The sequence below is a fragment of the Schistocerca gregaria genome, chromosome 2, assembly GCF_023897955.1.
Source record: "Schistocerca gregaria isolate iqSchGreg1 chromosome 2, iqSchGreg1.2, whole genome shotgun sequence".
Taxonomy (NCBI): domain Eukaryota; kingdom Metazoa; phylum Arthropoda; class Insecta; order Orthoptera; family Acrididae; genus Schistocerca; species Schistocerca gregaria.
The window spans coordinates 490406299-490421267 of NC_064921.1; the positions used below are offsets into that span (position 1 = coordinate 490406299).

The 14969-nt window shown below is 40.1% G+C and overlaps 1 protein-coding gene across 2 annotated transcripts in view; it reads left to right on the forward strand.

The window, feature by feature from the left end:
* LOC126327838 (uncharacterized) overlaps positions 1-14969 on the forward strand; it is a 298189-nt gene that overhangs the window by 115127 nt on the left and 168093 nt on the right. For both annotated transcript variants that reach the window (XM_049995920.1, XM_049995922.1), the window contains exons 8-9: positions 6558-6628; positions 11273-11446. In XM_049995920.1, the coding sequence (XP_049851877.1) occupies positions 6558-6628; positions 11273-11446 (245 nt within the window). The remainder of the gene's footprint in view (positions 1-6557; positions 6629-11272; positions 11447-14969) is intronic.

The window sequence follows — 14969 nt, forward strand, 5'->3', positions numbered from 1 at the left end:
CAAGTATTGTTCACTCTCTATAGATATGCTTCAATATACAATGTAATGTAACACAAGTAAACATTTTTCTGTTGTTGATAATTGTGCCAAACAGGAAAAATTATAAAAGTCTGATAAAGGAATTGTGGTATCACCCTGTCATTGAATCACAGTTTATCAGTATCATCGTATTACTAAAACTGTGATTGTTGTCTTGGCAAAGAAAAGAAATACTGCTTTAGTGTTAAACCATTTAGATCATTGTTGTTACCACCATCTCGGTCATCATCAAGTACCTTCTTAGATAAACTACTGAGAAAGTACGTACAGATATAAAGACACTGTTTGGAGTATTGTGTACAAATAATAGCACAACAAGCATAATGTCTTGGAGTTCCCAGTATAGATGAAGTTACATGTTTGTTTTGCAGTTGTGACCAAAATGCTAGGCTGCTGGATGTAATATAGAGATTTGTTTGTATTCTTTTAGTTTGATCACCACAATGAAGGATGAATTTGAGAAAGAACACAACAAATACGTTTAAGATCTGTTGTCAATAACATGACACGGGGGAAAACTGTTCATGATGCATTTATTTGTCTCTACAAAGCATGACTGTTATACATAAGTGCTTATGTACAGATCTGTCAGTCAGAATGTCCAATTTAAAGACCAGATGAGGAAGATTGCTTTTACCCCTTCGTAAAAGGAGAAATCAGTGTGTCCAGGTTGAATTTATAATGCAGGGTGTATACACTCTGGAACAACTGGGAAAAACCCGGAAATTTTTTTATTCAGGAGAAAATCAGTAAAAGTCCGGGAAATTTTTAGAATTCTTGGAATTTTTCATTGTTTTAGTCTTGAGATAATTTTTTGTAATTTTGGCTGGTAAGAACTGATAGTCTAACAGACTATTGCAGGCTAATACTGCAGCAATATAATGTAAACAACAGGATAAAACCAAAATAAAACTTAGGTTGCAAAGGAAATGCGCCATTTGTAACAACAAAACACATTGCACTCACAACTGCCTGCCTAAAGCAAAATGTGTCAAAGGTTTTAGGACAAAAACAGTAGAATACTTCATAACAGCCAACCACTTACGATGGGCGTGACGTCATAACTGTTTACATTAATTTTGTTTTGAGCAGTTGCCAGCAGGCTTCTGTGCATGTGCAGCTGAGTTGCTTATGAGTAATACCTTCTGCTTCTGGCTACCTGATGTATGGCTACAGCAATAGCAAGAAGCAGTCACACTACCCAGAAAAATTTTTCTGGGGCGCCTACCTGCAAGATTCGCACATGCGCAGAGCAGTTTGGGTTGAAGTGGGGAGGGGGGGGGGGGGGTGTAGTGACCCATGTTTACATTTAGTGATTTTGCTGCTTTCTCTTCATTTACAGTCCACACGTCAAATGAAAACAAAACGGATTTCTGCGGCTGGAAGCTGTCAAGTGAACTGCAATACATTCACATAATTGTGGAAAGCCAAAATATGTTATTAGTTTCACTTTTCTGATTTTATTTTTCCACGTTATTGGCAATCAAGCATTAATCGCCTTGCACAACAAGGAAGTTATTTTTGTTGGTTTGCTAATCTTTTCCGCAGATGCATGTGGTACTCCAAGAAAATTTGGATCTTGAAAAGCACATTGAAAAGCTTAATATCAGGTTGGGGCCTTGTTCATTGCAAATATGGACAGATGAATGTGTCCTTTAAGCTGAATTATGCATTTTAGTATGTATTACGAAATTCCTGTGCTCTCGGAGTATCCTATGATATCCTATTTCTTTTTTGACATAATGTAAGAACTCTTAATGCTACTGGTATATGTTTTCGAAAATACGGGCTTCCTACGTCATCGTAACTGCCCACATGCAGTAACACCCATTTTCTGGTGCTCTCTGAAACCTGCTGAAACAAATCCATATCAAAGAGGTTGCGGGAAAATATTGCAAATGGTTCTTTGAAAAGCATTATTTTCAAAGGAAATTTTCTTTTACACAAGACGAATTATGTTATGTGTGAGAATGTACAATGAATTTCTTAAATCACAGAGCCTTTGACTCTCATTGAAAACGTAACACTTTGAGTACCAACCACTTGGAATAATTTCGAACCTAGAACACCAGACATTAATATCATTTCTCAAAATTTTACCGGCACATTTGTGTGATGTATCTTAAATATGTAACAAATGCTAAAAAGGCCGGTATTACATTTGAAAGCTTAGCTTCTCTTGTATATTATTATTGAAGATCAATATTATTCATGAAAGCTTAGCTTTTCTTGTAGCTACACTATGTACATTAATTTAAACCATTAACTTTACCTGTTTGTGTGTTCGTGCTACTTAACAGTGATGTTGCTATTGGCTGACTACATCATGTGTTCTATGCTCTGAATACTCATTGTCATTGGCCGGTGAGATCACGTGACATAAGCTATGATTGGCTTACAAAAGCGCATTGCAAACTCTATTTCAATTCTTCAGAAATAAATGTGCTGTGTTTGCCGAAATTCGAATTTATACTTTCGTAATATGAAAATATGGAATGTACATGTTGCTGCACATCAAAAGATCTTTCCAAAAAGCACCCTCCCCTCCCTCCCTCCCTCCAGTCCCCTCCCCTTTTTTTCTTTTACCCTTGCCAATTTTAGTTTTCTTAAGTGCCGGGAAGTTCTACATTAGTGTATAAAACCTTTAGCATTCAAAGGATTGATGTTTTTACTGCTCTGAAGGAAACTATACTGTCACTTATCATGGAAAAAGTGTTTTGTCACCTTGGAAAACGTGCATTTTTACATGGGAAAAGATGTGTTTTGAACTGGAAGATCCAGAAAAAATTCAGGAATTTTTTTCTTGTCCCCTTATACACACTGTAGATATATAAAATGTAGAAATAGTTGAGATATTTATTAATAGCATGTCTCTGCAAGTATGGTAACTCTGAATGTTTTTACACACATAATACAACTTGATATGTGCACCATTAGTGATGTGACAGACTGCTGATCTGTATTCTACTTTTCTGCAAGTGGTTTACAGCATAGTAGGTGTAATATTGTGACAGCTGCACAAATGCGATGACACAAATCTGGTATATCATTAACTGTCATCTGGTACGCTAGATTCTTGATAAATCCCCCGTAGAGAAAAATAAAGTTGTGTAATCTCTGGGCTTGTAGGAGGCCAAGCAACAAATGGATTAGTTCTTTCAATTGAAAGCAGACTCCTATATTTTCCCAAAGCCGCTTGTTCCATTTCTTCTTGATTGTTAAGTAATTGGGAATATTGTCGGTTGGTCACACTCCATACTCATGCCGAAAACAATTTCAGTGTGAGCTCTTTTTAGCTCAGCGAGAGAAAGTACACAAAACACTTTATGCTCTGGTGTCTGCATCACTACTGATATGTTTTTCTGTTAACAAAGCAGTTAAGCACATGCGTACGCTGTACTAACTGCCGCCAGCAAATGCAGAAAATATTTTTGAATTATCGTACTTGTAGAAGTACACCACAATTAAACAATCCAATACATTGTTATAGTCTATATTAGTGTATGTGTAACCTTGACGCCATGTATTTTCACTTACATTTATTGCCACTGAATTGCCACTTTGTATTTCATAAATACCTTTTATTGTAATGTAGTAATCTTCCTTCATGTGAGTCAGTCCTTAATCCTCAGACATTAAAGAACTCCTGCATATTGTCACTCACCTCTTTGCCTTTTGATCTCTTGAACATATTCGAAAAGCTTCCTCTAAGCGACCCATAAATAGGTTGGCATACGAGGGGGCCATCCTGGTACCCATGGCTGTTCCCTTTAATTGTTGGTATGTCTGGCCTTCAAAAGTGAAGAAGTTGTGGGTCAGGATGAAGCTGGCTAGGGTGACGAGGAAAGAGGTTTTAGGTAGGGTGGCAGGTGATCGGCGTGAAAGGAAGTGCTCCATTGCAGCGAGGCCCTGGACGTGCGGGATATTCGTGTATAGGGAAGTGGCATCAATGGTTACAAGGATGGTTTCCGGGGGTAACAGACTGGGTACGGATTCCAGGCGTTCGAGAAAGTGGTTGGTGTCTTTGATGAAGGATGGGAGACTGCATGTAATGGGTTGAAGGTGTTGATCTACGTAGGCAGAGATACGTTCTGTGGGGGCTTGGTAACCAGCTACAATGGGGCGGCCAGGATGTTTGGGTTTGTGAATTTTAGGAAGTAGGTAGAAGGTAGGAGTGCGAGGTGTCGGTGGGGTGATGAGTTTGATGGAGTCAGGTGAAAGGTTTTGTAGGGGGCCTAAGGTTCTGAGGATTCCTTGAAGCTCCGCCTGGACATCAGGAATGGGATTACCTCGGCCAACTTTGTATGTAGAGTTGTCTGAAAGCTGACGCAGTCCCTCAGCCACATACTCCCGACGATCAAGTACCACGGTCGAGGAACCCTTGTCAGCCGGAAGAATGATGATGGATCGGTCAGCTTTCAGATCACGGATAGCCTGGGCTTCGGCTGTGGTGATGTTGGGAGTAGGATTAAGGTTTTTCAAGAAAGATTGAGAGGCAAGGCTGGAAGTGAGAAATTCCTGGAAGGTTTGGAGAGGGTGATTTTGAGGAAGAGGAGGTGGGTCCCGCTGTGATGGAGGACGGAACTGTTGCAGGCAGGGTTCAATTTGGATAGTGTCTTGGGGAGTTGGATCATTAGGAGTGGGATCAGGATTGTTTTTCTTCGTGGCAAAGTGATATTTCCAGCAGAGACTACGAGTGTAGGACAGTAAATCCTTGACAAGGGCAGTTTGGTTGAACCTGGGAGTGGGGCTGAAGGTGAGGCCTTTGGATAGGACAGAGGTTTCGGATTGGGAGACTAGAATTTTGAGGTGTTGGGGGGGGAGTAGAGCTGGAAGTGGGAGATTGAGTAGATGGGAGAGACTGGGTCTGTGTGCAATGAGAGGAGCTATGATTGCCTGACAAAAGCCCATCAAATTCTCAATTTAAGTGCTTCGAGAGCTGTTGTGCTGCTATTTGGTGAAATTCAGTTCCCTCCCCTCCTCTCCCCCCCCCCCCCTCCCTCCCTTCCTTCTCCACCTGGGTGTCATTCCTTAAAGTGTGGGGAAGTTCTATGCCAGTGTATAAAACCTTTATATTCAAGGGATTGGTAAGTTTTACAGCTCCGAGAGAGATTATATTGTCAATTAACACAGAACAAATTACTTTCACAAAGGGTATAGTGTGTTTTCACGTAGGAAAAAATTGTATTTTTGACAGGGAAATCTAGGAAAATTCCATGAATCTTTCTTTTTTTTTTCCATGTGTACACATCAATGTGACACATTTTAGTAGGACAGTGCCAAGGTAGAACACTTCCCTGAAGTCAACATGATTTGTATTTACAGTGAAAGCAGGTGATGTTTCCAGAATGAAATTTTCGCTATGCAGCAGAGTGTGTGTGCTGATATGAAACTTCCAAGCAGACAAGTGTGCTCTATTGACTGAGCTACCCAAGTGCAACTCAGGACCCATCCTCACAGCTTTACTTGTGCCAGTACCTTATATCCTGCCTTCCAAACTTCATTGTGGTTCTTCTGTCCTTGACAGGCAAATGTCCCAAGTTCGAGTCTTGGTCTGGCTCACATTTATGATCTGCCAGGAAGTTCTCCTGTGCAGGAAAACTTCTGTGAAGTTTGGAAGGTGGGAGATTAGGTACTGGTGGAAATAAAGCTGTGAGGGTGGGTCATGAGTTGTGCTTGGGTAGATCAGTCAGTAGAGCACTTGACCGCGAAACGCAAATGTCCTGAGTTCAAGTCTCATTGTGGCACATAGTTTTAATCTGTAAGGAGTTCCATTTGGTGCCTATTGTTGATTAGCTGATAAGTACTATACATTTAATCCTCACAACATTTATGTTAGATTTTATGATGTACGCACATGCATTATTAATGGCCCTGCTCCAATGGCAAAAAGTAAGTTTTACTCTCTGTTACTGGAGGGAGATATTTTACTTCCAGTGATCTCATGATTTATTTGAAGAATGATACCACAGAGTTTGAAGGAAAGTTTGATGATTTCTATGTTAAATGAAATATCAACATTCAGGAAGGCCTGCAAAGGATTCAGGGGTACAATGTGAAACCTAAATTGTGCTAATGTATAAACCATTAAACCAGATGGGAGACCATAAATAATTTGTCCAGAGAGAGGAACAGTTTAGTTGTTGGACTATGTGGGCTTAGAGGTCTCTATTGTATTACCACCCTGTTGAAAATACATGCATGAAGAAGAAACTGACAGATTGAAACACACATTTAATCACTTGATTTTTGTGACTGTCTTAATTTGCAATCAAGAAATTTTTACATATTCTTGCTAAGCCAATGTACAATGGTTGCTTACCCATTCAGGGGGTTTCCTTCTTATGCCATGTGTATTAAGACAGGTATTTGTAATGTCTAAGGGATTTTGGAAGTATTTCCTTGTAGAAGTTTAAACTTTTGTTTGTGGTTTCAGTTGGTTATGTGATATGTGATTCAAACCTTTGAGAAATAAGAGAATGTTATTACTTACCACCTACATATGTATTCATTTTCAGAACACGCAGCAATCGTAGATCCAGCTTCTACAAGAACTGTCCCTGACATGGAAGATCAAAATGATTTTGATGTAAGTACTATTAAAACAAATGAAACATATGTGTGAAGAAATTAATACCTATAATTTACCAACATTTCAATAATAATAATAATAATAACAATAACAATAACACAGTCAACTGACCATACAACTCCAAGACAAAAGTGGAAATATTGCCTACAACAACAGGGATAATTGCAAAATATTGGCAGAATATTTCGGAAACCTCTCGGTCTGTGAAGAAACCATAGAAAAAATGGACTTATAAGACGTTAACAACTAACCATAACTTTGAACCACCCACCACTGAGAAAATGCAATCAGTCTTTCCAAATCTCAAAAACCATAAGGCCTCGGGAGAAAAACAAATCACAGCTGAACTATGAGAAAATGTCAACAAAAATGCTGTCGACTCTCTCCAAAACATCTTTGAAAAAAATTTTGATAAATAAATGAAAAGATCCCACATGAATAGAAGACTGCCCTCATCCACCCATTCCATAAGAAAGGGTCCAAAACAGATCCCAACAAATACAGAGTGGTATAATTCCTAGACATAACATACAAGATATGTTCTAAAGTCTTACTAATCAGGGCAGAACCCCAATTAGACCATCAGCTTGGTGAATACAAAGTGGGTTTTAGGGAAGGAAGATTTTGCCCAGAACAAATTCTAAATCTCAAAAACCTCATGGCCCATCACAGATAGAGCAGAATCATATGTTATCACTTTCATCGAATTGCAAAATATATACAACTCAATAGCTAGGAAATCCTCATCTGTATACTACAAGAATCAAACAGTGGAAAATCCAGGATGGAGAGTAACAGTATTATGAAAATGATAGTTGCTACTCACCATCTAGTAGAGATGCTGACTCGCAGATAGGCACAACAAAAAGACTGTCCCCCCCCCCCAACAAGGCCTTTGTCATAACGGAACACACACACACACACACACACACACACACACACACACACACACACACACAAGACCACAACCTCTGGCAACTGAAGCGACACTCCTTTCCCCTATTCTCCCTCTCACTCTGCACCATCTTTCTCCCCTTGCCTAGTCCACCGGACACAACACCTCTTCCCAATCAAGCTTCATAGCTACGGGGCCAGTGTAATGTAATCAGGTGGTACAATGTATCTACACAAATTTGTGTGTGTGTGTTTGAGAAGGGCCGTTGCTAATTTGAAAGCTAGCGAAGTTTTCAGTCTTGTTTATGTGCCTTTCAGCAACTCAGGGCTTGTGTTGTTCTGTGACTAATCAATAAAAAAATCTACTTGACAAATGGCAGCAGGAGAAAACCTACATAAAAGTTAAGGAAATGTGCAAGCTGTTGGGGTCTGTGGCTCCTTGTGGCAGGAGGGTGGAGGGGAAAGGAAGAGGGATGAAGGAAAAGGACTAGTGACCTTTAAGAAATGGGAGAGTTACAGAAAAGTCACCTAGAATCGCAAGTCGGGGTGTAATTGGCAAATCGGGTAAGAAGGGAAGACTAACTCTTGGGGGACTGCAGTAGACTGTATTTGAAAACCTGAGAGCTTAAAGATGGAAGATAGGTAATAAGAAAGATAGAGATTACTAACAATACATTGTTCAGGGATTAGTAAGATCAGAAAACCTAGTGCATTGTACGTGGTAGACAGATTTGGTTGGGGGGAGGGGGGGGGGGGGGGCATGATAGACGAGTCAGAAAATGAAAGGTACAGTAAATGGTAGAGAAGAAAAGGAGTAGTTGTAGAAAGAAATGTTGAGACCAAGGAAATTAACATAAATTTAGGCCAGTTGGGTGGTGAGAGCCAATGAGCTGTTATAACAGCAGTTCCCACTAGTAGAGTTGTGAAAAACTGGTATTGGGGTGAGGGAACCAGATGGCAAGTTTGATAAAACAAGCACCAAGATCAAGACTGTCATGTCAGAGAGCATGCTCTGCAACAGGACATTGTGTGTTGCAGTATAAGCAGTCTTTCTGTTCCCATTCATTGTGACTGATAAGCTGGTGGTATTCATAGCGATGTAGAAGACCAAACAGTATTTAGAAAACAGCTGGCACGTGAAGTGACGTTCCACAGGTGGCACTCGCTTTGAAAATATATTTTTTGCCAATTACAGGGCTGTTATAGGTGGTGGTAGGAGGGTGGATAGGCCAAGTCTTACAGCAGGGACTGTCAAGGAGTAGGAGCCGAAGAGTAGGGAAATTGGTGCACAAGGAACATAGGGTCAGATAAGGATATTGCAGAAATAAGGAGGGTGACAAAAAAAGGTCAGACAGAATGGACCTTGCTTCAGGACATCATTTTAGGAAGTCATAGTCATGTTGTGGTAGCTGATTAACACATTCCAGACCAGGACAGTACTGAATGACAAGAGGTGTACTGCTAAGTTGTTTATTGGAGGCATCAGCTGTACCAGGATTGAATGTGAGGACCCCAGAAGTTGCCTCATCTATCTATTTCCCCTCACCTGTCCACCATGAATAATGCACTTAGCTATCCACTCTCAGCTTTTGCACAATAACTCTCCACTCTTAACTTTTGCATCATGTTTTGTCAGTGATCTCTATCTTTCAGATTATCAGCCCTCAGGTTTTTAAATCTTGCCCAGTGCAGTCCCCAATAGTCAGTATTTTTCTCATTCCATCTTGTAAGTCTCCGATGCTCCATTTCCTAAAACTCATCAATCCTTTTCCTTCATCCCTCTTTCTTTTCCTTCAATCCTTTTGCTAGAAGAAGCCACTGGCTCCGAAAACTTACATGATTCCATAACTTTTGTGTGTGTTTCGTCTTGCTGCCACTTTGTGAGCAGATTTTTTTGCCTATACAATAGAACTTTCCACTAATGTAATTGAGTTACCATTTCTGTGATGGATGTAACGTAGAGTCTCTTTTCATTTTTTAAGAATTATATTCATGTAAGATAGAAGTAGGTTTTTGACATTTACTTCATAATTTGATCACCACAGTATATTTTGTCCATATAAATCTGTTACCACAGAAGACAGCACTGTTGCAGAATAATTTTTTCTCTGGAAAAGTTACAGCGATAGAAGGTGTTGATAATATTGATACACAAAGTGTGTGTTTATAAGTGTTGCTTTGTAACTTTCTGAAGACCAGATTGAGCAAATAAACAATATATATTGGAGGCATTAAGCAGTAGATAGGAAATTATAGCTAATCTTCCAAAGTTTTCCCTCCTCTTTACATCACACCACAGGTAAACCGCTATGTTGTTGTAACACTGCCGTTCAGTTGTGTGCAGGGTAGTGCATTAGAGACAAAAAAGGAAGGAGAAGAGACTGGCAAAGGAGAAGAAGAGGCACAGTCTAGGAGAGGGTTGAACAACAAGGAACAGGAATGTTGCCAAACTGAGATTGATCCAATGTAGGGGAAGACAGTCACATAGTATAGTGTTGCAGAACATGTAAATGTTCTCCCTGAATAGAGGGAGAATGACACAGTAGAGAGAATAAGTGGATAGACCTATGAATGTAAATAAAGTGAGCTGGCCAGAATGCATTGTTGAGGGGTAGAAAGTTTGTGGTGGGGGGATGGAAAGGGATGCAAACAAGAGCAGAGAATATTGAAGAACAGGACTAACAGACCTTGAGGCCAAGATGATTGTGGAACAAAAGGAAATGCTAAGGGAGTACCTACCAGTGCAATACAGAGAAGCTAATGTTTGGAGGGGGGTCCAGCTGTGACAGGTTGTGAAGGAGCCATTAAAATCAACCATGCTGTGCCCTTGGCCACAGTTTGTCAGGGATTGTTCATCCAATCATCTAAATGAATAACTGGCACGTAAAGGGAGAGAGAGAGATGTGGAGTTGGTAAATGATGTGACTGTTTTCTTGGGTGGCCTGAGAATGGCAGATCATCAAAATGAATAACTCCTTACTCACTGTGCTGAAGGCCTTGCCTATACCTCCACAGACAGGTGATATACAAATAAATCTATTGTGCTTTATCTCTCATATACCTAACACTCCAGTGAGCTCCACTAATCAAATGCAAAGGAGCAACTGCACTTATTGCCCATTAACATCTCACATGAGAGCTGCTAACAACTTCCTGTGCCACGGCTGCAAACACTTTGCATTGTCACTGAAATGAGGAGTGCCCTCCTCACTGTTTTTCCCATCCCCATAAAGTAGTACTCTTCTACCCATACAATTGGTAAGGTCTGTATTGTATAATTAGGTCAGAAAGGCTGGTGTCATTGATGTTATGATGATCCACTAATGTGTAGTTGTTTTGAGACCAAATGTATGTGCCTGCTTGTTAGTACATCTGTTTGATGTTTCATTAGATATCATATACACTTTTATGTTGCTTTGGCTGTTGTTCTCCTTCTCTTTCCTTTTCTGCCATGTCAATTTCAGTGCAGTTTCTTAATTCATCTCAATGTTCTGCCTTTACATTCTGTTGCTTCTGAGCTTAGTTTGAAGTAGTATTCCTTCCTGTGCATATGTCTCAGTAATTAATTGTAATACTCTAAATTACCAGGAACAGTTTCAGGATAATAAGAGTTCTTGTATTTTTTATTTCAGCTAGGGTGCTTTACTTGAAAATGTCAGTAGTATGAGAGTTTGAAGAAACCACATAGTCATACTGCCCCAACTGTTCTGATAATAGCTTCTGTAGTCATTGTTTTATCTCCTTTAGGAACAAGAGACAAGTGGTGTGGTCAATATTGATCAGGAAACTACACTTTTACCATCTACACAGACAGGCAGTTCACCAACCAGTACATTAACGTCACAAATACATGAACAGCATTCTCCAGATGATGATGTCTCATCCACCAGGAGGAAGTTAACAGGACAACCACCACCTCAGGTGAGCAGTTTGTTTTTTCTCTCTCATTAATTTTGAGTTAAAGTTTTTCTCACCTATCTCACTTGTTATTTAGGTACAAGTTTTTCATGAAGCATAAGTTAAACCTGAAAGGGTGAATGTTTTTCCCCCTCTCTCTCCAGGCAAAGATAAACAAAACATGAACATTGTTGGAAAAACAGTTGGTATGGAACAGAGAAAAACTGTATATTTTGTAGAAGGTTTCTGCGAAATGTATTACAGACCAACTGTATTAGGTTTGTACACATAGCGGGGCACTGCTTTGATTGACCACTATTAGTTTGAATCTGAGTCACATACAAACTCTTGGTAGTTTGAGTAGTAGGGGGCAACCAGAGCTCCTTACCATCTTACTTGCCAGGAGAGTTAATGAGTTGAGTCAATCTGAACAGATACCATGTGTAAATAGTAACATGCCAGATCTGAGGTTACAGAACTTGTTCAGTGCGTTATAAAGAGTAAAGGGGCTCATGGGAAGTTCAACCTTTGAGTATACAGAAATTTCTTCAGTAACTGGAATTCTTAAAAAATTATGACACCTTCAGAATCAAGTAAGTAAACTACCCATTATCCAATGGACCCAATAAGAAATATTAATATATAAATAATCATACACAGTAATTTAAAGGGTTAGAAAAGAATAATGTTCTGTTGTTACATTTGACCGAGTCTCTGGACAGTGCTGCCCCCTCTGGAGGTATTTATATATGAGGGACAGTGGTCAGTGGGCCACCCCTCCGAGGGCACCTAACAGTACACTCGCTTTGGTGAGGGAGGATATTTGTCAATGGTGAATGGGCTGTCAGTCGGGCTGCTTTCCTTAGCTTGTGGCTGCAGGTGCCATGTAAATGGCAATGATGTATGTTTTGATTGTTAACTTAACTATGGATAATAAGTGATTATCTCAATTCTCATGTTTTATTACAATCTGAATGGATTCGAACCATTATACATTTCTCTTAAATTCATGGTCCTCCGGTAAATTTACGTTTTCATCTGCGGACGCTAACATTTTGGTCCTCTGGGCCATATTGTGATGGATTTGGCGAAGTAACTTGCAGCGACAGCCATCCATTGGCGGAATGGCAGTGATGAGTGTCGACAGAACAAAACAGAGGCTCAGCCTGCAGAGTACCATCATTTGCTGAATACATTAAAAGGTGAAACACACAATGTAATTGCCCATCTCCTTGTGACTATTACTAACTTTAAGGTGGTCTTTGATTTGGTCTGTAGTAGATACAATAGTCCTCGACTGATTGCATCAGCACACTCAAGGAAACTGCTAATGCTGCCACCGGCAATGACAAAGCTATGTTCAAGTGAACTTCGTGCACTACAAAATGAAGCTTTAAGCAATGTGCATGCTCTGATGGCATTACAGCTAGATGTATCTTTGCAAGCCGTAATTACATCACAGCTCCGTATAGAAAGGGATGAATTCTATAAGAACAGGGTTTGAAAAGCCAGCGTGATTTCAAGTAGCTTTGCAACATTTAAAGAAGCTTGTGCCTTTCTTGAGAATATATGTCAATCTGTAGAAACAGCCAAGAATATAGCACCACAACGTCATGGCCCAACTTTTAATAAACATCAGAATGCACCCTACACGAAGCAGTTTGGCCATTTGAAACAGAGATACGTTGCTACAAATACTGCATGTGTCATGTGCTACCAGCCTCATGCGCTGCACAAGTGCAGCAAATTCAAGCCATGTGTAGTGAACACAAGGCTGTTGTGATGCACAACAACTTGTGCTACAACTGTCTGAAGAATGATCACAGGGCTTCTTAATGCAACTCCATTACCTGTCATACCTGTGGTAAACAACACCACACGTTATTACATACAGAATCACAATGTACACAAGATGCACCAAGGAGGGAGTGGTACAGGTGACATGCAACACACACACAATGTCAGACATCCGTCAACTACATTGAGCTGTTGTTCACTGAAGATCAGTCCAGGAAAAAGAATACTCCTTGCAACAGCGAGAATAAGGTTGCAGGATATCAGTGGAAAATGGCAGACTTGTCATGCTTTATTAGATTCTGGGTCACAGTCATGCTTCATATCGGAAGCATGTGTACAACGCCTCACACTTTAAAGGTGACACAGCAGAGTACCGATGCAAGGAATAGGTGCAACCCACTCGGAAACAAAACACTGTGTGTCTATACTAGTGTGCTCCTGCATAAGCAACTTTGTCTTCCATTGAATGCTTAGTTTTGCCAAAGGTAACTGACACCTTGCCTGAACAAGTAATTGATCCCAATACGTGGCACTTGTCAAATGTACAACTCGCTGATCTAGAGTTTTGGTCTCCTGAAAAGATTGATGTGTTGCTAGGAACAGAATTTTGTCCTCCAATTCACAAATCAAGGACTATCTCCATAGGAACTTATCATCCTGTGTTTCAAGAGACAGAACTAGGTTGGGTCATGTCTGGTTAGTATCAAACAGTAGAGCGCAACATTTCGTCATGGGGGCTTGTCTTATCATGCTTTGTAGAAATGAACACTGATGTTCAAACACACACTGGAAGAAATTCTGAGAGATAGAAGAGTTGAATCATGATGTAACGACAAAAGAAGAGGAACAATGTGAAGCACACTCTGTGCAACACACAATGAAAGATTCCACAGGCAGATTTGTTGTCCATCTTCCATTTCACGAAGAGCCAGATAAATTGGGCAAATCTTTCAACACTGCAACAAAATGTTTCTCTCAGATTGAATGGAAACACTGCAGCAAAACGCTTCTGTCAGATTGAACAGAAATTGCCGAGACACCCGTAGCTTAAAGAAAGATGCAAACTGTTTATGAGGGAATATGAAGACTTAGGACATATGGAGCCAGTAGCTACACATGCGGCCATTTCATACTACATGCCACACTATGCAGTTTTTAAGGAAGCCAGCTTGGCTACCAAAACACGAATAGTTTTTGATTCTTCGGCCAAAACAAGCTCCAATTTGTCACTAAACAGTTTGTTGATGGTCATACCAATAATGCAACAGGATTTGTGCTCCATAATATTACACTTCCGCACGCATTGCATTGCCTTCACAGCTGACACAGAAGAGATGTATCAACAAGTTCTGGTAGCAGGTGCAGATCGTGCCTACCAATAAATACTGTGAAAGAGTGTGACAGATCTGCGCTACTGCAGGAATACTAGTTAAAGACAGTCACATGGGGAATGGCCTGTGCACCTTTTCTTGCAGTACGATGACTGTTACAATTAGCTCATGAAGAGGGCAGATGTAACAAGGCAGCAAACATTCTTGCTAATGACTTCTGTGGGGATGATTGTATCTGTGGTCCACGGACCCCTTAGGGGTCCGCCAGCCACCTTTCACCAAATCGTGTAAAATAATGAGTAAATTTATTGAATAAAAATGTGAAAATCAAATTCATCACTATTTTTTTCATATGAAAAACATGTACATTTACTTCAGGTTGTATCCCCAAGCAGCCTTTGCGGTTCCTAAATGAGAAC